The sequence below is a fragment of the Somniosus microcephalus genome, chromosome 7, assembly GCF_052327205.1.
Source record: "Somniosus microcephalus isolate GS21.2 chromosome 7, FLI_Smic_1.0, whole genome shotgun sequence".
NCBI classification, from domain to species: domain Eukaryota; kingdom Metazoa; phylum Chordata; class Chondrichthyes; order Squaliformes; family Somniosidae; genus Somniosus; species Somniosus microcephalus.
Genome location: NC_140993.1, coordinates 131384643 through 131402803, shown reverse-complemented (window position 1 = coordinate 131402803; position 18161 = coordinate 131384643). Strand labels below are relative to the sequence as shown.

The window sequence follows — 18161 nt, the reverse complement described above, 5'->3', positions numbered from 1 at the left end:
GTTGGAGGGAATTTTATTTATTAATTCACGGGATATGGGCATTGCAGGCAAGGTCAGCATTTATTGCCCATCTCTAATTGCCCTTAAAAAGGTGGTGGTGAGCCACCTTCTTGAACCACTGCAGTCCGTGAGGTGAAGGTACTCCCACGGTGCTGTTAGGTAGAGAGTTCCAAGGCTTTGACCCAGCGACGATGAAGGAACAGCAATATATTTCCGAGTCAGGATGGTGTGCGAGAAGCAGTCATCCAAGCAGTCTGACAGCATAGAGGGAATTGAGGGGTCGAGTGAAGCGGTGAAGATGTAGAGCTTGGTATCGTTGCCATACATATGAAAGCTACTCCACATCTGTGATGATATTACCAAGGTGCAGTAGATAAATGAGGAAGAAAAGATAAATCTTTGACAGTCTGAGTAGGTGATGGCGCACGGGAGGGTAGACAAGCCATTGCTAGAGATACTCTGGCCAGGTACAGATAGGTAAGAGTCCAACAGAGCTGGACAACAGAGGAGAGTCTTTGGAGGAGGTTTGTAGTCAACTGTGTTGAACACTGTAGAGAGGCTGAGGAGGACAAGGAGGGATAAATCACCATGGTAATATAGAGTGTCATTCATGGCATTGATTTGCGCAGCTTCAGTGCTGGGAGATGGGAAGAAACTACACTGACGGGAGTTTCAGGAGAAATGGGCATTGAGCTGGGAGATAATAACATGTTCAAAGAAATTTGAAATAAGAGAGGTTGGAGATGCTGGTAATGGAAGGATAGAGCAGGTGTTTTTTGAGGACAGGGTAATAACAACAGTTTTGAAGAGGAGAGGGATGATGACTGAGTGAGACGGAAGCACTGACAATGTCAGACAACTTGGGGCAAGGAAGAGGAGCTGGGTGGTCAGCACTTGAGTGCGAAGGTGACTGAGGGTGCTGGAGGTGCACTTAACATATCCAGAAATGATCAAGACACAAAAAAGCCTGACCATCCAAATACAACAGAGTATACATCAAGGAAGTTATGATTAAACTGTAAGTGATCTTGTCAAAGAAAACCTTGGGTGCAAAATTCCTAATAGGGGAGTGAGGAAAGGTGGCATGGCAGGTGAGGGGAAAATTAGGAGAAAGGAGAACAGGCAGTCAGGAAGGCAACAAAGCAAATAGTGAGTTTGGGTTCAGGGTGATTGCCAAAACGTGCATCAGAATGCACACAACAAGCAGGAGTGGGTCATGGGGGGGGAGGGGAAGGGTTAAAACGTCAAACCGCCGCGCACGCACCTGATCCCATTTTAACCGCAGTGGATAGCGGGGAGTCTGAGTAACCCGCTCTGGAGAGGTGGGTCCATAATTATATTTAAATGAGGCTGCGTTCCTGATATTTTGGCAGCGATTTGAAATTAAATGTACCTGCACGCGTTTCCCAGGGTTAGGGAAACCAGGCAGTTAAAGGGAAAGAGGAGCAGCTAAATCCAGCAGTAAGTGTTTTTTACAGCATTGCTTGTGGGACAGGAGGAGCAAAGTGATGGAAGGTGTTGTTGACAGTTCTATCAAGCAGCACTTACTCACCAATAACCTGCTCACTGATGCCCAATTTGGGTTCCGCCAGGATCACTCGGCTCCAGACCTCATTACAGCCTTGGTCCAAACATGGACAAAAGAGTTGAATTCCAGAGGTGAGGTGAGAGTGACTGCCCTCGACATCAAGGCAGCATTTGATCGAGTGTGGCATCAAGGAGCCCTAGTAAAACTGAAGTCAATGGGAATCAGGGGGAAAACTCTCCACTGGCTGGAGTCATACCTAGCACAAAGGAACATGGTTGTGGTTGTTGGAGGCCAATCATCTCAGCCCCAGGATATCACTGCAGGAGTTCCTCAGGGCAGTGTCCTAGGCCCAACCATCTTCAGCCCCAACCAGCTTCAGCTGCTTCATCAATGACCTTCCCTCCAACATAAGGTCAGAAGTGGGGATGTTCGCTGATGATTGCACAATGCTCATTTCCATTCGCGACTCCTCAGATAATGAAGCAGTCCGTGCCCGCATGCAGCAAGATCTGGACGACATTCAGGCTTGGGCTGATGTGTGACAAGTTACATTCGTGCCACACAAGTGCCAGGCAATGACTATCTTCAACAAGAGAGCATCTAACCACTGTCCCTTGGCATTCAACTGCATGACGATCGCTGAAGCCCCCAACATCAACATCCTGGGGGGTCACCATTGACCAGAAACTTAACTGGACCAGCCACATAAATACTGTGACTACAAGAGCAGGTCAGAGGCTGGGTATTCTGTGGTGAGTATCTCACCTCCCGGCTCCACAAATTCTTTCCACCATCTAAGGCACAAGTGAAGAGTGTGATGGAATACTCTCCATTTGCTTGGATGAGTGTAGCCCCAGCAACACTCAAGAAGCTCAACACCATCCAGGACAAAGCAGCCGCTTGATTGGCACCCCATCCACCACATTAAACATTCAGTCCCTCCACCACCGGCACACAGTGGCTGCAGTGTGTACCATCTACAAGATGCACTGCAGCAACTCGCCGAAGCTTCTTGGACAGCACCTTCCAAACCCATGACCTCTACCACCTAGAAGGACAAGGGCAGCAGGTGCATGGGAGCATCATCACCTCCAAGTTCCCCTCCAAGTCACACACCATCCTGACTTGGAAATGTATCGCCGTTCCTTCATAGTCGCTGGGTTAAAATCCTGGAACTCCCTCCCTAACAGCACTGTGGGAGTACCTTCACCACACGGACTGCAGCGGTTCAAGAAGGCGGCTCGCCACCACCTTCTCAAGGGCATTTAGGGATGGGCAATAAATGCTGGCCTTGCCAGCGACGCCCACATCCCAGGAACAAATATAATAAAAACGCTCTCAAACAAATCTGTCACGATCGGCTGACTCCCGTTCCAAACCTGCAATCTCTCCGGGTCTCCCCTCCCTCCTGATTGCCAGTCCAACCCCCCGCCCCCCCAACCTACCTGAGCTGATACCCTGCCACCACCAACCCCATGATTTCTCCCGCTCTCCCCTCCCTCCTGATTGCTGATCTGACACAACCCCACCCCCCCCCCACACCTCCAACCCCACAATCTCTCCTGGTGCCCCCTCCATCCCAATTTCCCGTTCGACCTCCCCGCCACCAACCCCGCGATCACTCTCAGTTCCCCCTCCCTCCTGATTGCCGGTACTACCGCCTACCCCACACCCCCACAATCTTTCTTGGCCTCCTATGGTCCCCAGCTGCAGCCTTCTTCCTGCTGCTGGGGAGGAAATGGAGTAAAAAAATGATAGAGGTCCAGCCGGATTTTCTGCCTTCCCAGGATTTCCGGGTATCCCCCCCACCCCAGCAAACACACACTGTTCTGGACTTATTACCTGCAGATAGCAACCTCTGGTGGTAGCTATTGTATAGCAGGGAGTGTTCTGGACTTATGGACATTACGGACATTTTACATGCAGACAGCACCCTCTGGTGGTGGTTATTGTGTTAGCAGTGTTTGTATGTAGCAGAGGTCCTTTGACCTTTCTACCTTTCTTCCTGTGTGACCCAGGAAGTAGAATTCCAGAAAGAACCAAGCAGAGCAATAGAGAATCTGCCATGAGGGATTCTCAATCCAATATAATCTGACCTCATATATTAGGCCAGGTGCAATATCTGTGAGTATCTTTGTCTGTTAGCATGATAGTAACGTTGTCAGCGTAGTATTTTGATAACACGTTTATAAAAGGTTAATATTTGATATTTACAGAAGTACAGTCCAAATGTTAGTTAGTTATACAATTAGTCTATTCTACTGTTGTAAATATGCTTATATCTTATGTAATATCGAATGTATAGTACTCAGTTTATGTACAAAACATACTTTGTCTTTGTTTACAGTTTCACAAATTTGTTCAAGTAAAGCTTCAAACAGCGAAACGACTTCACGAGGAATTATTTGAATAAGTGTTTAACTTGCTGGATAACTAGATAGGAGCATGTCTAGCGAGGCCAGTACAGTGAAAAGAGAGCAATACGGCTAGCTGTGAAGAGTGGAGCAGCAGGAACTCAGAGTGAGCCTTAACCTCGTAGACCACACCTACCTCACATCAACATGTCAGAAGATAATAACAAAAATGCTTTGCAGTGAGGAGAAGACCTTAAACAGGCAGACGAAACTGTAGAAGGTGACAATCGGTCTATAAGCTCCGGTTACGTCAGATCGCAAGCTGGTTCACGGTCATCAGGTGGTTCTAGAGTAAGCGTGACCATCGCCAGAGCACGGGCTAAGCTAGTAGTAGCTCAAGCCAGAGCTGCGCATGCTAAGAGTGAAATAGAAATAAAAGTAAGACAGGCCCGTCTTCAAGCTGAACCCCAAGCCGAACAGGCCCGACTCCAAGCCGAACAGGCCCGACTCCAAGCTGAATTCCAAGCGGAACAGGCCCGTCACCAAGTGGAACGCCAGGCTGAACAGGCCCGTCTCCAAGCCACATTAGATGCTCTGCAGCAACAAAAGGAGATAGATGCTGCATTAGCTGAGACACAAGTATTCGAGGCAATTTTGGAGGGAGCTGATCCCGAGACAGCTTACAAACCTTTGATCCCCGTTTCGCGGCAGAGTCGACGACAGCGCACCATAGATTACATGAGCGACCATGTGGACATACAGTTTACAAGAGAAAGGGATGAAGGCCCGCACATCTCTACAGACGCAAGCACCTCATAGAACGTGCCACAAGTTACCAACCAAGGTCAAAGTAGACAGCGTGCCTCAAGCCGCAGAGTCTCCCCCAGCAGGACGGAAGACACGGTGCAGAGGAATAGAACGCTGGATAGCGAAAGTCAGCAACGAACCCCCTCTCGTTTCCTTGAGATCCCCAACAGAACCCCTATTCAGCAACAACCCCTACCCAGTACCTACGACCTTGCCAAATACCTTGCACGCACCCAGCTGGTGACTACAGGGTTAACCAAGTTTGATGACAGGCCGGAGAATTATCGGGCTTGGAAGTCCTGCTTCCACGATGCCATATCGGGCTTAGACCTGTCCGCAGGAGAAGAGCTCGGCCTCCTTATCAAATGGCTCGGCCCAGAGTCCGCCGGACAGGCACGCAGGATAAAAGCGGCCAATGTGGGACATCTGCCAGCGGGGTTGAAGACGGCTTGGGCGAGGCTGGAAGAAAGCTACGGCTCGCCTGAAGCCATTGAAAGGACTCTCTTTGACAGGTTGGAGAACTTTCCGAGGTTGACGAGTAAGGAACCCCAGAAGCTCCGCGACCTTGGAGATCTGCTGTCGGAACTCGAAGCCGCAAAGCAGGACGGCTACCTACCCGGTCTATCGTACTTAGACACTTCCAGAGGGGTAAGTCCCATCATTGAGAAGCTTCCATCTAACCTGCAGGAGAAGTGGATAACGTTTGGATCAAAGTTCAAGCTAAAGCACAACGTGGCCTTCCCACCATTCTCTGCGTTTGCCAAATTCATCCGTAAAGAAGCCAAAGCCAGGAACGATCCCAGCTTCAACCTCCTCTCCTCCCACCCAGCACTTGCCAGAAGAGACATGTTTGACAGACATGGAAAGACACCAATATCTGTCCACAAAATGCAAGTGTCCTCAACTGAGAACACAAAGATTCAGAAGAAACCTGAGGATATGAGCAAACAATGCCCTATCCACAACAAGCCCCATCCTTTAAAGAAGTGCAGAGGCTTCAGGGAGATGTCCCTGGAAGATCAGAAACAATATCTTAAAGAGAACTTTATATGTTTCAAGTGCTGCTCTTCCACGAGCAATCTCGCCCAAGAACTGCAAGGTAGATGTAAAATGCACAGAATGTGAAAGTGATCGGCACATTTCAGCACTCCACCCAGGCCCAGCTCCTTGGAAATCAGAGTCGCCTCCTCCTGCCTCAGAGCACGGCGGGGAGAGAGAGGGAGCTGCCGGTCCGGAGATTACATCCAGGTGCACCGAGGTGTGTGGAGAAGGAGTGAGCGCAAGAGCATGCTCCAAGATATGCCTCGTTAATGTGTACCCTGTAGGATGTCGCCAAGAATCTGAGAAGATGTATGCCATACTAGACGAACAAAGCAATAGTTCTCTATCAAGATCTGAGTTCTTCAACATCTTCAAGGTCAAAGGAAGTCCATCGCCTTACACGCTGAAGACGTGCACTGGACTTTCAGAGACAGCCGGCAGGAGGGCCTGCGGTTATGTTGTTGAGTCAGCCGACGGGAAGATTAGCCTCCCCCTTCCTACACTCATCGAATGTAATCAAGTCCCCGACAACCGTTCTGAGATTTCCACTCCGAATGCAGCTCGTCATCACCATCATCTGAGACGCATTGCAGGCGAGATCCCACCTCTTGATCCAGATGCAGGCATACTTCTGTTGTTGGGAAGGGACATCCTGAGGGTACATAAGATAAGGAAACAGATCAACGGTCCACATGACGCCCCTTTTGCCCAAAGGCTAGACCTTGGCTGGGTCGTTGTTGGAGACGTGTGCCTCAAGGGCGCTCACAAGCCATCTCAGGTGAGCACACTCAAGACTTCCATCTTGGAGAATGGTCGTCCAAGCTACCTTACCCCATGCAGTAGTCAGATCCAAGTGACAGAGAAGTTCAGTCATACGGCTCAGCCTCAGAAAACCCCAGCGCTGATCTCCACAGACAGCACACAGATGATGCTCACTGGACAGAACCCGGGTCAGTCAGTCTTCTGTCGCACCACCAACGACCACAAACTTGCTCCAGCGATCGACGACATGAGGTTCCTCCAGATTATGGACAATGAGGTCTCTTGTGACAGCTCTAACAGCTGGGTTGCACCCTTACCCTTCCAGAACCCCAGCCGATGGCTGCCAAACAACAGGGAGTATACCTATAATCGTCTTAACTCACTTCGTCGCACACTAGAGAAGCCAAAGATGAAAGCACACTTCCTAGAATTTGTAAAGAAAATGCTTGTCAATGATCATGCAGAGATAGCTCCTCCACTCCAGGAAGGCCAAGAGTGTTGGTACCTCCCTTCCTTTGGAGTCTATCACCCCAAAAAGCCGAAACAGATCCGCGTGGTGTTTGACTCCAGTGCACCATATCAGGGAGTCTCTCTCAACGACGTACTCCTCACGGGGCCCGATCTTAACAACAGCCTCTTGGGAGTACTCATGAGATTCAGGAAAGAGCCCATCGCCATCACTGCCGATATCCAGCACATGTTTCATTGCTTTGTGGTGAGAGAAGACCACAGAGACTTCCTCCGCTTCCTGTGGTATCGGGACAATGACCCCAACAGAGACATTGTGGACTACAGAATGCGTGTCCATGTCTTCAGGAATAGCCCGTCCCCTGCTGTCGCCATATACGGACTGAGGAGGGCTGCCAAGGAAGAAGACAACGACTTTGGCAGTGATGTGAGAGGGTTCATCGAACGAGAGTTCTATGTCGACGACGCACTGAAGTCATTCCCGACCGAAGCAGAGGCCATCAGTACCCTCGGACGAGCTCAGGAACTACTTGCACTATCCAACCTCAGGCTGTACAAGATAGCCTCTAACAGACCAGCAGTGATGGAGGCATTCCCCCCTGAAGATCATGCTAAGGACGTCAAGGATCTAGACCTCTTCACGGATGACCTCGCCCTACAGTGTAGCCTAGGAGTGTCTTGGAACATAGCAACAGACACGTTCACGTTCCAAGTCTTAGATGCCAAGAAACCCTTCACAAGTAGAGGAGTGCTCTCTACAGTCAACAGCCTATACGACCCTCTCGGCTTCTAAGCCCCTGTCACCATACAAGGCAGGCTGCTCCTCAGGGAACTCTCCACACGCGCTGAAGAGTGGGATTCATCTCTCCCTGAAGAGATGGAAGCAGGGTGGGACAGATGGAGAGACTCACTCCAAGACTTACAGGAGATCCGAATACCTCGCTGCTATACGTCTTTCTCTCCCTTAAATGCCCAATTCAAAGAGCTTTGTGTCTTTGCAGACGCATCCGCTAAGGCCATTGCAAGTGTGGCTTATCTGAAGGTCACCACTCAAGATGGACAAAGCAAAATCGGCTTCGTCTTTGATAGGGGCAAGTTGGCGCCCCAGCCAGACCTCACCATACCCAGATTGGGACTGTGCGCAGCAGAATGCAACCTGCCCCCTCACAGCAGTCTACGGAAGCTGCACCCTATCGTCGACACCGACGGACTGTCTCTGAGGTGGTTCTTCTTTTGTCGCCAGAGAACTCCAGTGACAAGTAGAGTTCGGACTATGTGGAGTTGTTAACGACCCCAGACGGGGAGTGTTCTGGACTTATTACATGCAGATAGCACCCTCTGTTGGTAGCTATTGTATAGCGGGGAGTGTTCTGGACTTATGGACATTACGGACATTTTACATGCAGATAGCACCCTCTGGTGGTGGTTATTGTGTTAGCAGTGTTTGTATGTAGCAGAGGTCCTTTGACCTTTCTACCTTTCTTCCTGTGTGACCCAGGAAGTAGAATTCCAGAAAGAACCTAGCAGAGCAATGGAGAATCTGCCATGAGGGATTCTCAATCCAATGTAATCTGGCCTCATATGTTAGGCCAGGCGCAATATCTGTGAGTATCTTTGTCTATTAGCATGATAGTAACTTTGTCAGCGTAGTATTTTGATAACACCATGTTTATAAAAGGTTAATCACAGAATCACAGAAAACCCCACAGTGCAGATAGAGGCCATTTCGGCCCATCGAGCCTGCACCAACACATATCCCACCCTATCCCTGTAATATTTGATATTTACAGAAGTACAGTCCAAATGTTAGTTAGTTATACAATTAGTCTATTCTACTGTTGTAAATATGTTTATATCTTATGTAATATCGAATGTATAGTACTCAGTTTATGTACAAAACATACTTTGTCTTTGTTTACAGTTTCACAAATTTGTTCAAGTAAAGCTTCAAACAGCGAAACGACTTCACGAGGAATTATTTGAATAAGTGTTTAACTTGCTGGATAACTAGATAGGAGCACGTCTAGCGAGGCCAGTACACACTCCCTCACTCCCTTCCCGCAAATATCATGGCCATGGCAGAGATTATATGAAAGCAGGTAGTAGTTTTAATAAGGAGAAAAGTAATCAGTCCAGAATTGATGCCTGAGCGCCAAGAAGCTGCAGTGGGCTGCAGTCCATTTGTAGATGGAGTGAGGAGAGCTTGAAGCAGGCACTGACCAGTGAAAGAGAGAAGTCCACGTTCAGAGTCAGGAGAAGAAAGGGGTAGATCAAAGAGCCAACATTGAAGCAGAATACCAGCAGAGGTACTGGAAGAGAATGAAACTGGATCATGCAGTGGATTCAGGGAGGTGAAGGAGGAGCAGTCAACCGCAGGTTGACCCATGGGGCCATGGGTCCAAGAGACCATCCCTTCTGCATGAGTGTGATATTTTCATTTTACCACACCTTGAAGCCTCAGACAGTATGATTGCAAATATAGCCCTAGTTTTAGCAAAATATATTCCACAGTGTTAGTTTTGCGTTGCGGTCCCATAACTGCTAGCAATCCAGTGGCATAGTTGGTAGCACCCTCACTTCTGAGTCAGAAGGTTGTGGGTTCAAGTCCCACTCCAGAGACTTGAGTACAAAAATCTAGGCTGACACTCCAGTGCACTGAGGGAGTTCTGCACTGTTGGAGGTGCGGTCTTTTGGGTGAGACGTTAAAGCGAGGCCCCGTCCACTCTCTCAGGTGGACGTAAAAGGTCCCATCGCACTATTCCAAAGTGGAGCAGGGGAGCTATCCCCAGCGTCCTGGCCAATACTTACCTCACAATCGGCATCACTAAAACAGATTATCTGTTCATTGTCACATTGCTGTTTGTGGGAGCTTGCTGTGTGCAGATTGGCTGCCACGTTTCCTACATTACAGTGACTACACTTTTTTTTTTAAAGTACTTAATTGTCTGTAAAGAACTTTGAGATGTTCAGTGGCCGTGAAAGGCATGTTATAAATGCAAGTCTTTCTTTACCAGCAGATAGAGAAGATTTTTATCTCATCAATCTGAGCTGGATGCAAACCTAAGTTCCGAAAGTAAAATGGCACTGTTTTACGCTGTTGCACCACCCAGTCTCCAAAACTGAAGTCATACTTATCTACAACTTTGACTTTGTGGTGTAGTATCAGATACTTTGCAGTTAATAAATGTGAACCTAAAGTATTGTAGTACTGTAGTATATTTTAATTTGTACAAAAAGTTGTACATTTTGATGACAGAGAAAAATAAATGCATGCATACATAGTTAAATCAAACCTGTGGCATGGAAAAGTAAATCCTTTGCTGTCTTTAACTGAGTCTGTTATTGTAACCTTCTCCAGAAACCAGCCATTTCCTGTGAAATAAAAGGAAGCTGTAAGACTGGTTGTAAGTGCAGCAGTGTATAATCATGCCTTTTCATGTTAGTGGAAAATTTACAAAATAGCATAGAAGATAATCTGAAATGGTTGAAGAATGATACATGAAAAAACTTGAATCTTCCCTTCATTTTTTACACTAAATATAATTGACTTTATATCTAATATATTAGAACTAACATCAGCACAAGGAATAACAATCTCCCTCTTTTAGTTTATACATACAAATGAACAAGAACTCTAACACTACATAAATCAGCGGCAATCACCATGCACACACGCAAAACAAAATCAAACTAGCTGAATAAAAAGGACAAAGATATTGCTCAGCTCTGACCAGCAAGGGGACACATTTTTCCAATCCTCCATAAAATTAATTAAATAGCTTCAATTTAATATTGAACCTAAAAAAAACCCAGTAATATTAATTAAATATTTCCTAATGCATTCCCCCCACTACAGTATAAAGCAAATGACAGGAAATTGAATGCCAATAAAAGATAATTCTTCAACACTAGCAAGGAGGAAATAACCATTCAATATGTACTTGCCTATGTCACAATGGCCCGTATTTTCCGACCCCCATGTGTACACACCCGTAGGGACCTCGCAAGTACCGGTTTCAGGCATGCGAAGCGCATGCGCTGAAAATCGGCACTTCTGATCTGTCAAGAATCCTCCTGACAGATCCTCCGCCTGCCCTGGAGAAGGGCCTCTCCTCTGCGGGCAGAGAGCTCTGCTTTCTTCAGAACCTCCGCCCACTGAAAATCCTTAAAAATCTTACGCCTGGTAAAAGCAGGTATAAGGCCTGCTTTTACCAGCATAAGAGTTTAAAAAAGTAAAAAATATATATATGTATTTTTATAATTTAAAAGTACTTTAAAAAAAGGTAATTTTATTTTTAGCCCTGTAAAAAACTTGCAATTTTTGTTTAAAATATTTAATTTAATGTAATTTTAACTAATTTTAAAAACGTGATTTAAAAATAAATTATTTAATGTTTTGATGTGTTTTTTGAGTGATCCCCATTCATACTTTTGACAGGTCTAACCTTCTTTCATTGGTTTCCCCATGGCCGTGATCCCAGGGATGCTTGCGAACTGCATGCGCCCCTGGGATACCTGGGCCTCTGCACGCGCAGACCAGGATAGGCCCAGGAGCAGAAATGTCTGGACCTCCGGAGCCCTCAGGTAAGGGTGTAGATTTTTTCCAGATCGGAGGCTTCCGCAAGCAGGAAACCTCCGATCGGAAAATACGGGCCAATGTTATTTACAAAGATGATACCAGAATGGAGAGGGTACAACTATCAAGAAAGACTGAGGCTCTTTTCTCTAGAAAAGAGGTTGAGAGGTGGCCTGATAGAGATCTTTAAAATTATGACGAGGTTTGATCGGGTAGACATAGAGAAGATGTTTCCACTTGTGGGGGAGTCTAAAACTAGAGGGCATAAACAATGTTTCCTTTAAGCCGTGCGCGCTGCAATCTTGAAGGTACCATGTAGACCGCTCACAAGCCCTCAAATACTGCAGGTGCGCAGCCGCTGCAAAAAATTTAAAGGTGCCACGCATTGTAAAAACTGGCCGTGCACAACAGCAACATTTTAGAGGGAACATTGGCCATAAATATAAGATAATAAATCCAATAAAGAATTCAGGAGAAACTCCTTTACTCAGAGAGTACTGATAATGTGAAATTTGTTACCACATGGAGTGGTCGAGGCGAACAGCATAGGTTCATTTAAGGGAAAGCCAGATAACTACATGAGGGAGAAAGGAACAGAAGGATAATAGGATGAGATGAAGTAAGGCGGGAGGAGGCACGCGAATAGACCTGTTGGGCCGAATGGCATGCTTCTGTGCTGTAAAATTATAATCTGCAGCCCCAAAACCTGGGCCACATTGTTCTCAAGAGGCTAATGTTCCTACAGCATAGCTAAACACCTCTAAGCATCCCTATCGTTCAGTTTGCCCCTAGATGGAGCAGCAGAAAAGAGTTAATGACAGAATGCACAGTCACCAAAGGGAAACAGAATGATAAGAAACAAAAAACTCTATACAAATTGCTGCACGTTGAAAGTTATTTGTGGTAAGTAGTACCATGGTGTTAAAGTAACTGTTCATAGTTTGATACAACTGAGTGGCTTGCTAGGCCACTTCAGAGGGCAGTTAAGCATTGATGTGGAAATGGAGTCCCATAAAGGCCAGACCGCAGGTTTCCTTTCCTAGAGGATCAATAAACCATGTGGGGTTTTACGACAACCTCGTGGTCACTTTTACTACAAAACAGTTTCTTATTTCCAGATTTTTTAATCTGAATTTATATTCTCAAACTGCCATGGTGGTGGTGGTGGGGGGGTGGGGGGGAGGTTGAGCTCTCTGGATTATTAGTCTAGGCATCTGCATTACTCATCCAGTAACATAACCACTGGGCTGTTGTTCCTTACCTGTAAGTTTTATTATCACCTGCCTCTTTTCCCTCTAAACAAATAGTACTACATTTCTAGTGAATGATCTTATCCAATGCCCTATTAATTTAAATGCCTCGCAACTTCAAAAAATTGAAACACTTCTCTGCTTTTAAGCCCAAATCTCAGAAGAACACCAGCCATCCTTTTGACTTCTCTGAGAGAGACTGCCCAGTTGCAAACTACGTCTGATAGAAATACAAACACCTGTCAAAGTTAAAAATTTAAAACCAAGCAAAATTTCTGACCTGCACCTAAACCATCATGGGCAATGACAAGCTTTTGTGGCTTGCCAAGGTGTACAGCTTTCAATGAGAAGATATCAGTCTATAACGAATTAAATGGAAATATGTTATACATACTATCATAAGAAAATTAAAATATAGATAATCAATCATAATACATTTTGAAAGTAATACAAGCATAATAAAACACATGATTCACCATTTCTAAAGCCACCACTGGTTAACAAATTGCCATTTGTTGTCTGAGTAACAGAATCGTCTTCCTTAACTTTCCCCTGATTTTTCAATACTAAGGACATAGCACAAACTTTATGGATTGCAAGGGATTCCTGAGATAGACAAATAACACATTATGATGGAGATAAGACCAGCCTTTTGGTAAACATGTAGCAAATTGTTCCATTTTAGAATTGCTGTGGCTAAAATTCTGGGGAAAGACTTTTAGGTATGCACCACTGACCCGGTCCCAAATCCTTGGATCAGGGGTAATTGCATGACGTTGGTGTGCACCTGTTCCAATTATAGCACAACTGAGGTGCCTGTCTCTGGTGACCGAGAGAAAACTCATTATGGCACCTTGCCACAGCATAAGAATGCCATATTTAAAAGAACATATTTGTTCAATAGGTCAATTTTTGTATGGGAATCTAATGCTTTCTAGCCACCAAAACATATTGGGCTGGACTTTCCCGGGTTCCACCCGCACCACCCAGCAGGAAACCTGGAAGGTCGGGTTTCCCAGCACGCTGTGGAGTTTTAATTCCACAGCATACGTGCGCCGTCAGGGGCAGGTTGTCCGCCCGGAAGTCAGCCCGATTGACAGGCTGGCTTCCAGTCATGTGGGGAACGCGGACCAGGAGACCGCAGCAACAGCGAAGTGCTGGGCCCAGGATGGGGGGGGTGTCCGATCCCCCAGGGAGGGGCTGTCCGATCCCTGACCCCAGGGCCGAATCGCAATCCTGGGGGGCGGGGGTGTTCCAGGCCCGATTCCTGGAGAGGTCGGCTCCCCGAACCCGGGAAGGGTCAGGCTGCAGGTGGGGAAGCTTGGGGGGAGAGGAGGAAGCTTTCCTGCTCCTCCTGGCCCACAAGACTTGCTCCCCGAGGCTGAGGCTGCCTCGTTGCAACTGCCAGGAATCCCGAGCCCCGGGATCCCCAGCCGCCTGCAGTAAAACCTGCAAAGCAGGTTAAAGTAGAGGCTTCGGGCCTCATTATAATATTTAAATTGCTAACCCGCCTCTTTGCAGTGGGTTGGCAGCCACCCCCCCCCACCGTCCCCCACCCCCCGAGCGAAACGTGAAAGTGGGCAGATTAGAGGCAGGCTGGGGGTCAGGGTTCACATTTTTTCAACTTACATTTCCCCCCACACCTCCAACCAATCTGCTCTTACTTCAGAAAATTCCAGCCAATTGTGTCCAGCGCTAAAAGGTAGGAAACTTTGGCTGCCTTCTCCTTGCTGATGTGCTCTCTCAGACCCAGTAGACTCACCACCAGCTTTTGGGACACAAGGATTGGTGGCTCCCATCACACCAATCATCCAGCTGATGACTAGGACTGCAGACCCAGAGCCAAGTGGAAGATGGCAGTTGTAGTCGCAAGTGTCTGATGATACCTGTCAGAACAGCAGCACATGCCAGGACTGGCCTTCCCATTAGAGGAGTCATATAAAGTTGCCAGAAAAAGTAGCTAGCATGAGGATTGGGAGCAGTTTAGAGTTCAGCAAAAAAGGACCAAGAGATTGATTAAGAGAGGAAAAATAGAGTATGAGAGTAAACTTGCAAGGAGCATAAAAGCAGACTGTAAAAGCTTCTACAAGTATGTAAAAAGAAAAAGATTAGTGAAGATAAATGTAGGTCCCGTACAGTCAGAAACAGGAGATTTTATAATGGGGAACAAGGAAATGGCTGAACAATTAAACAAATACTTTGGTTCTGTCTTCACGGAAGAGGACACAAATAACTTCCCAGAAATGCTAGGGAACCAAGGGTCTAGTGAGAAGGAGGAATAAAAGGAAATTAATATTCGTTAAAAAATAGCACTGAAGAAATTAATGGGACTGAAAGCTGATAAATCCCCAGGGCCTGATAATCTGCATCCCAGCGTACTGAAAGAGGTAGCCATGGAAATAGTGGATGCATTGGTTGTCATTCTCCAAAATTCTATAGATTATGGAACAGTTCCAGCAGATTGGAGGGTGGCAAATATAACCCCACTATTTAAAAAAGGAGGGAGCAAGAAAACGGGGAACTACAAGGAAGTTAGCCTAACATCAGTAGTAGGGAAAATGCTAGAGTCTATTATAAAGGATGTGATAACAGGACACTTAGAAAATATCAACGGGATTAGACAAAGTCAACATGGATTTATGAAAGGGAAATCATGTTTGACAAACCTACTAGAGTTTTTTGAGGATGTAACTGGTAGAATAGCTAAGGGAGAACCAGTGGATGTGGTGTATTTGGATTTTCAGAAGGCCTTTCATAAAGTCCCACATAAGAGGTTAGTGTGCAAAATTAAAGCACATGGGATTGGAAGTAATATATTGGCATGGATTGAAAATTGGTTAACAGACAGGAAACAGAGAGTAGGAATAAATGGGTCTTTTTCAGGGTGGCAGGAGGTGACTAGTGGGGTACCGCAGGAATCAGTGCTTGGATCGCAGCTATTCACAATATATATCAATGATTTGGATGAGGGAACCAAATGTAATATTTCCAAGTTTGCTGACGACACAAAACTAGGTGGGAATGTGAGTTGTGAGGAGGATGCAAAGAGGCTTCAAGGCGATTTAGACAAGTTGAGTGAGTGGGCAAATACATGGCAGATACAGTATAATGTGGATAAATGTGAAGTTATCCACTTCGGTAGGCAAAACAGAAAGGCAGAGTATTATTTAAATGGTGATAGATTGGGAAATGCTGATGTACAAAGGGACCTGGGTGTCCTTGTACATCAGTCACTGAAAGCAAACATGCAGGTGCAGCAAGCAGTTAGGAAGGCAAATAGTATGTTGGCCTTCATTGCAAGAGGATTTGAGTACAGGAGCAAGGATGTCTTACTACAGTTGTACAGGGCCTTGGCGAGACCACACCTGGAGTACTGTGTGCAGTTTTGTCTCCTTATCTAAGAAAGGATATACTTGCCATAGAGGGAGTGCAGCGAAGGTTCACCAGGCTGATTCCTGGGATGGCAGTGCTGTTGTATGAAGAGAGATTGGGTCGACTAGGCCTGTATTCACCAGAGTTTAGAAGAATGAGAGGGGATCTCATTGAAACATATAAAATTCTGACAGGGCTAGACAGACTGGATGCAGGGAGGATGTTTCCTCTGGCTGGGGGGTTGAGAACGAGGGGTCACAGTCTCAGGATACAGGTTAGGACATTTAGGACTGAGATGAGGAGAAATTTCTTCACTCAGAGGGTGGTGAGCCTGTGGAATTCTCTACCACAGAAGGCTGTGGAGGCCAAGTCACTGAATATATTTAAGAAGGAGATAGATAGATTTCTAGGGGTATGGGGAGAGAGCGGGAATATGGTATTGAGATAGAGGATCAGCCATGATCATATTGAATGGCAGAGTGGGCTTGAAGGGCCGAATGGCCTACTCCTGCTCCTATTTTTCTATGTTTCTACAGCACTATGCTATTGAAATCTGTCAGGTGAGACCAGGCTGCCCAGGAGATTCCTCCAGAGATGTGGCCAGCAGCAGCCTCATGCCAAGTGCCAGCTGCCATGAGTTGAGCACCACTTCAGTTCCATGACAATTCTAATTCTCATCCTTGTCTTGAAATCCCTCCATGGGCTCAGCCCTCCCTATCACTGTAAGCTCCTCCAGCCCTACAACCCTCCGAGCTCTCTGCGCTCCTCCAATTCTGGCCTCTTCCACATCCACTATTTTAATCACACGACTATTGCCGGCTATGCTGTGAGCTGTCTTGACCCAAAGCTAGAATTCCCTCCTAAGCCACTTCACCTCTCAACACCTCTCTCCTCCTTTATGATGCTGCGTCCCTGTCTGGCATAAATATAAAACAAAAAAGGTGACTCAACCGTGGCTAACAAGGGAAATTAGGGATAGCATATAATCCAAGGAGAGGACATATAATTTGGCCAGAAAAAGCAGCAAACCTGAGGATTGGGAGCAGTTTAGGATTCAGCAAAGGAGGACAAAGGGATTCATTAAGAGGGGAAAATAGATTATGAGAGTAAGCTTGCAGTGAACATAAAAACTGACTGTAAAAGCTTCTATAGATATGTGAAGAGGAAAAGATTAGCGAAGTCAAGCATAGGTCCCTTGCAGTCAGAATCAGGGGAATTTATAATGGGGAACAAAGAAATGGCAGACCAATTAAATACATACTTTGGCTCTGTCTTCACAAAGGAGGACACAAATTACCTCCCAGAGATATCGGGGAACATAGGGTCCAATGAAAGGGAGGAATTGAATGAAATCAGTATTTGTAGGGAAATGGTGTTAGGGAAATTGACGGGATTGAAGGCCGCTAAATCCCCAGGGCCTGATAATCTATATCCTAGGGTATTAAGGAAGTGGCCCTAGAAATAGTAGATGCATTGCTGGTCATCTTCCAAAATTCTATAGACTCTAGAACAGTTCCCATGGATTGGAGGATAGCTAATGTAACCCCACTATTTAAAAAAGGTGGTAGAGAAAAAACGGGGAATTATAAGCCTGACATCGGTAGTGGGGAAAATGCTAGAGTCCATTATAAAAGATGTAATAACAGAGCACTTGGAAAACAGCGACAGGATCTGACAAAGTCAACATGGATTTACAAAAGGTAAATCATGCTTGACTAATCTACTGGAATTTTTTGAGGATGTAACTGGTAGAATAGATAAGGGAGGACCAGTGGATGTGGTGTATTTGGACTTTCAGAAGGCTTTCGATAAGGTCCTGCATAAGAGATTAGCATGCAAAGTTAAAGCACATGGGATTGGGGGTAAGGTACTGTCTTGGATAGAGAACTGGTTGGTAGACAGGAAGCAAAGAGTTGGAATAAATGGGTCTTTTTCCGAGTGGCAGGCAGTGACTAGTGGGGTACGGCAAGGATCGGTGCTCGGGCCCTAGCTATTCACAATAT

The 18161-nt window shown here is 46.2% G+C and overlaps 1 protein-coding gene across 3 annotated transcripts in view; it reads right to left on the bottom strand.

The window, feature by feature from the left end:
- Positions 1-18161, bottom strand: part of LOC147114887 (oxygen-regulated protein 1) — a 265992-nt gene that overhangs the window by 64044 nt on the left and 183787 nt on the right. For all 3 annotated transcript variants that reach the window (XM_085992956.1, XM_085992954.1, XM_085992955.1), the window contains 2 exons: positions 13067-13145; positions 10254-10332 (listed from right to left, as the gene is read on the bottom strand). In XM_085992956.1, coding sequence (XP_085849082.1) covers positions 10254-10332; positions 13067-13145 — 158 coding nt within the window. The remainder of the gene's footprint in view (positions 1-10253; positions 10333-13066; positions 13146-18161) is intronic.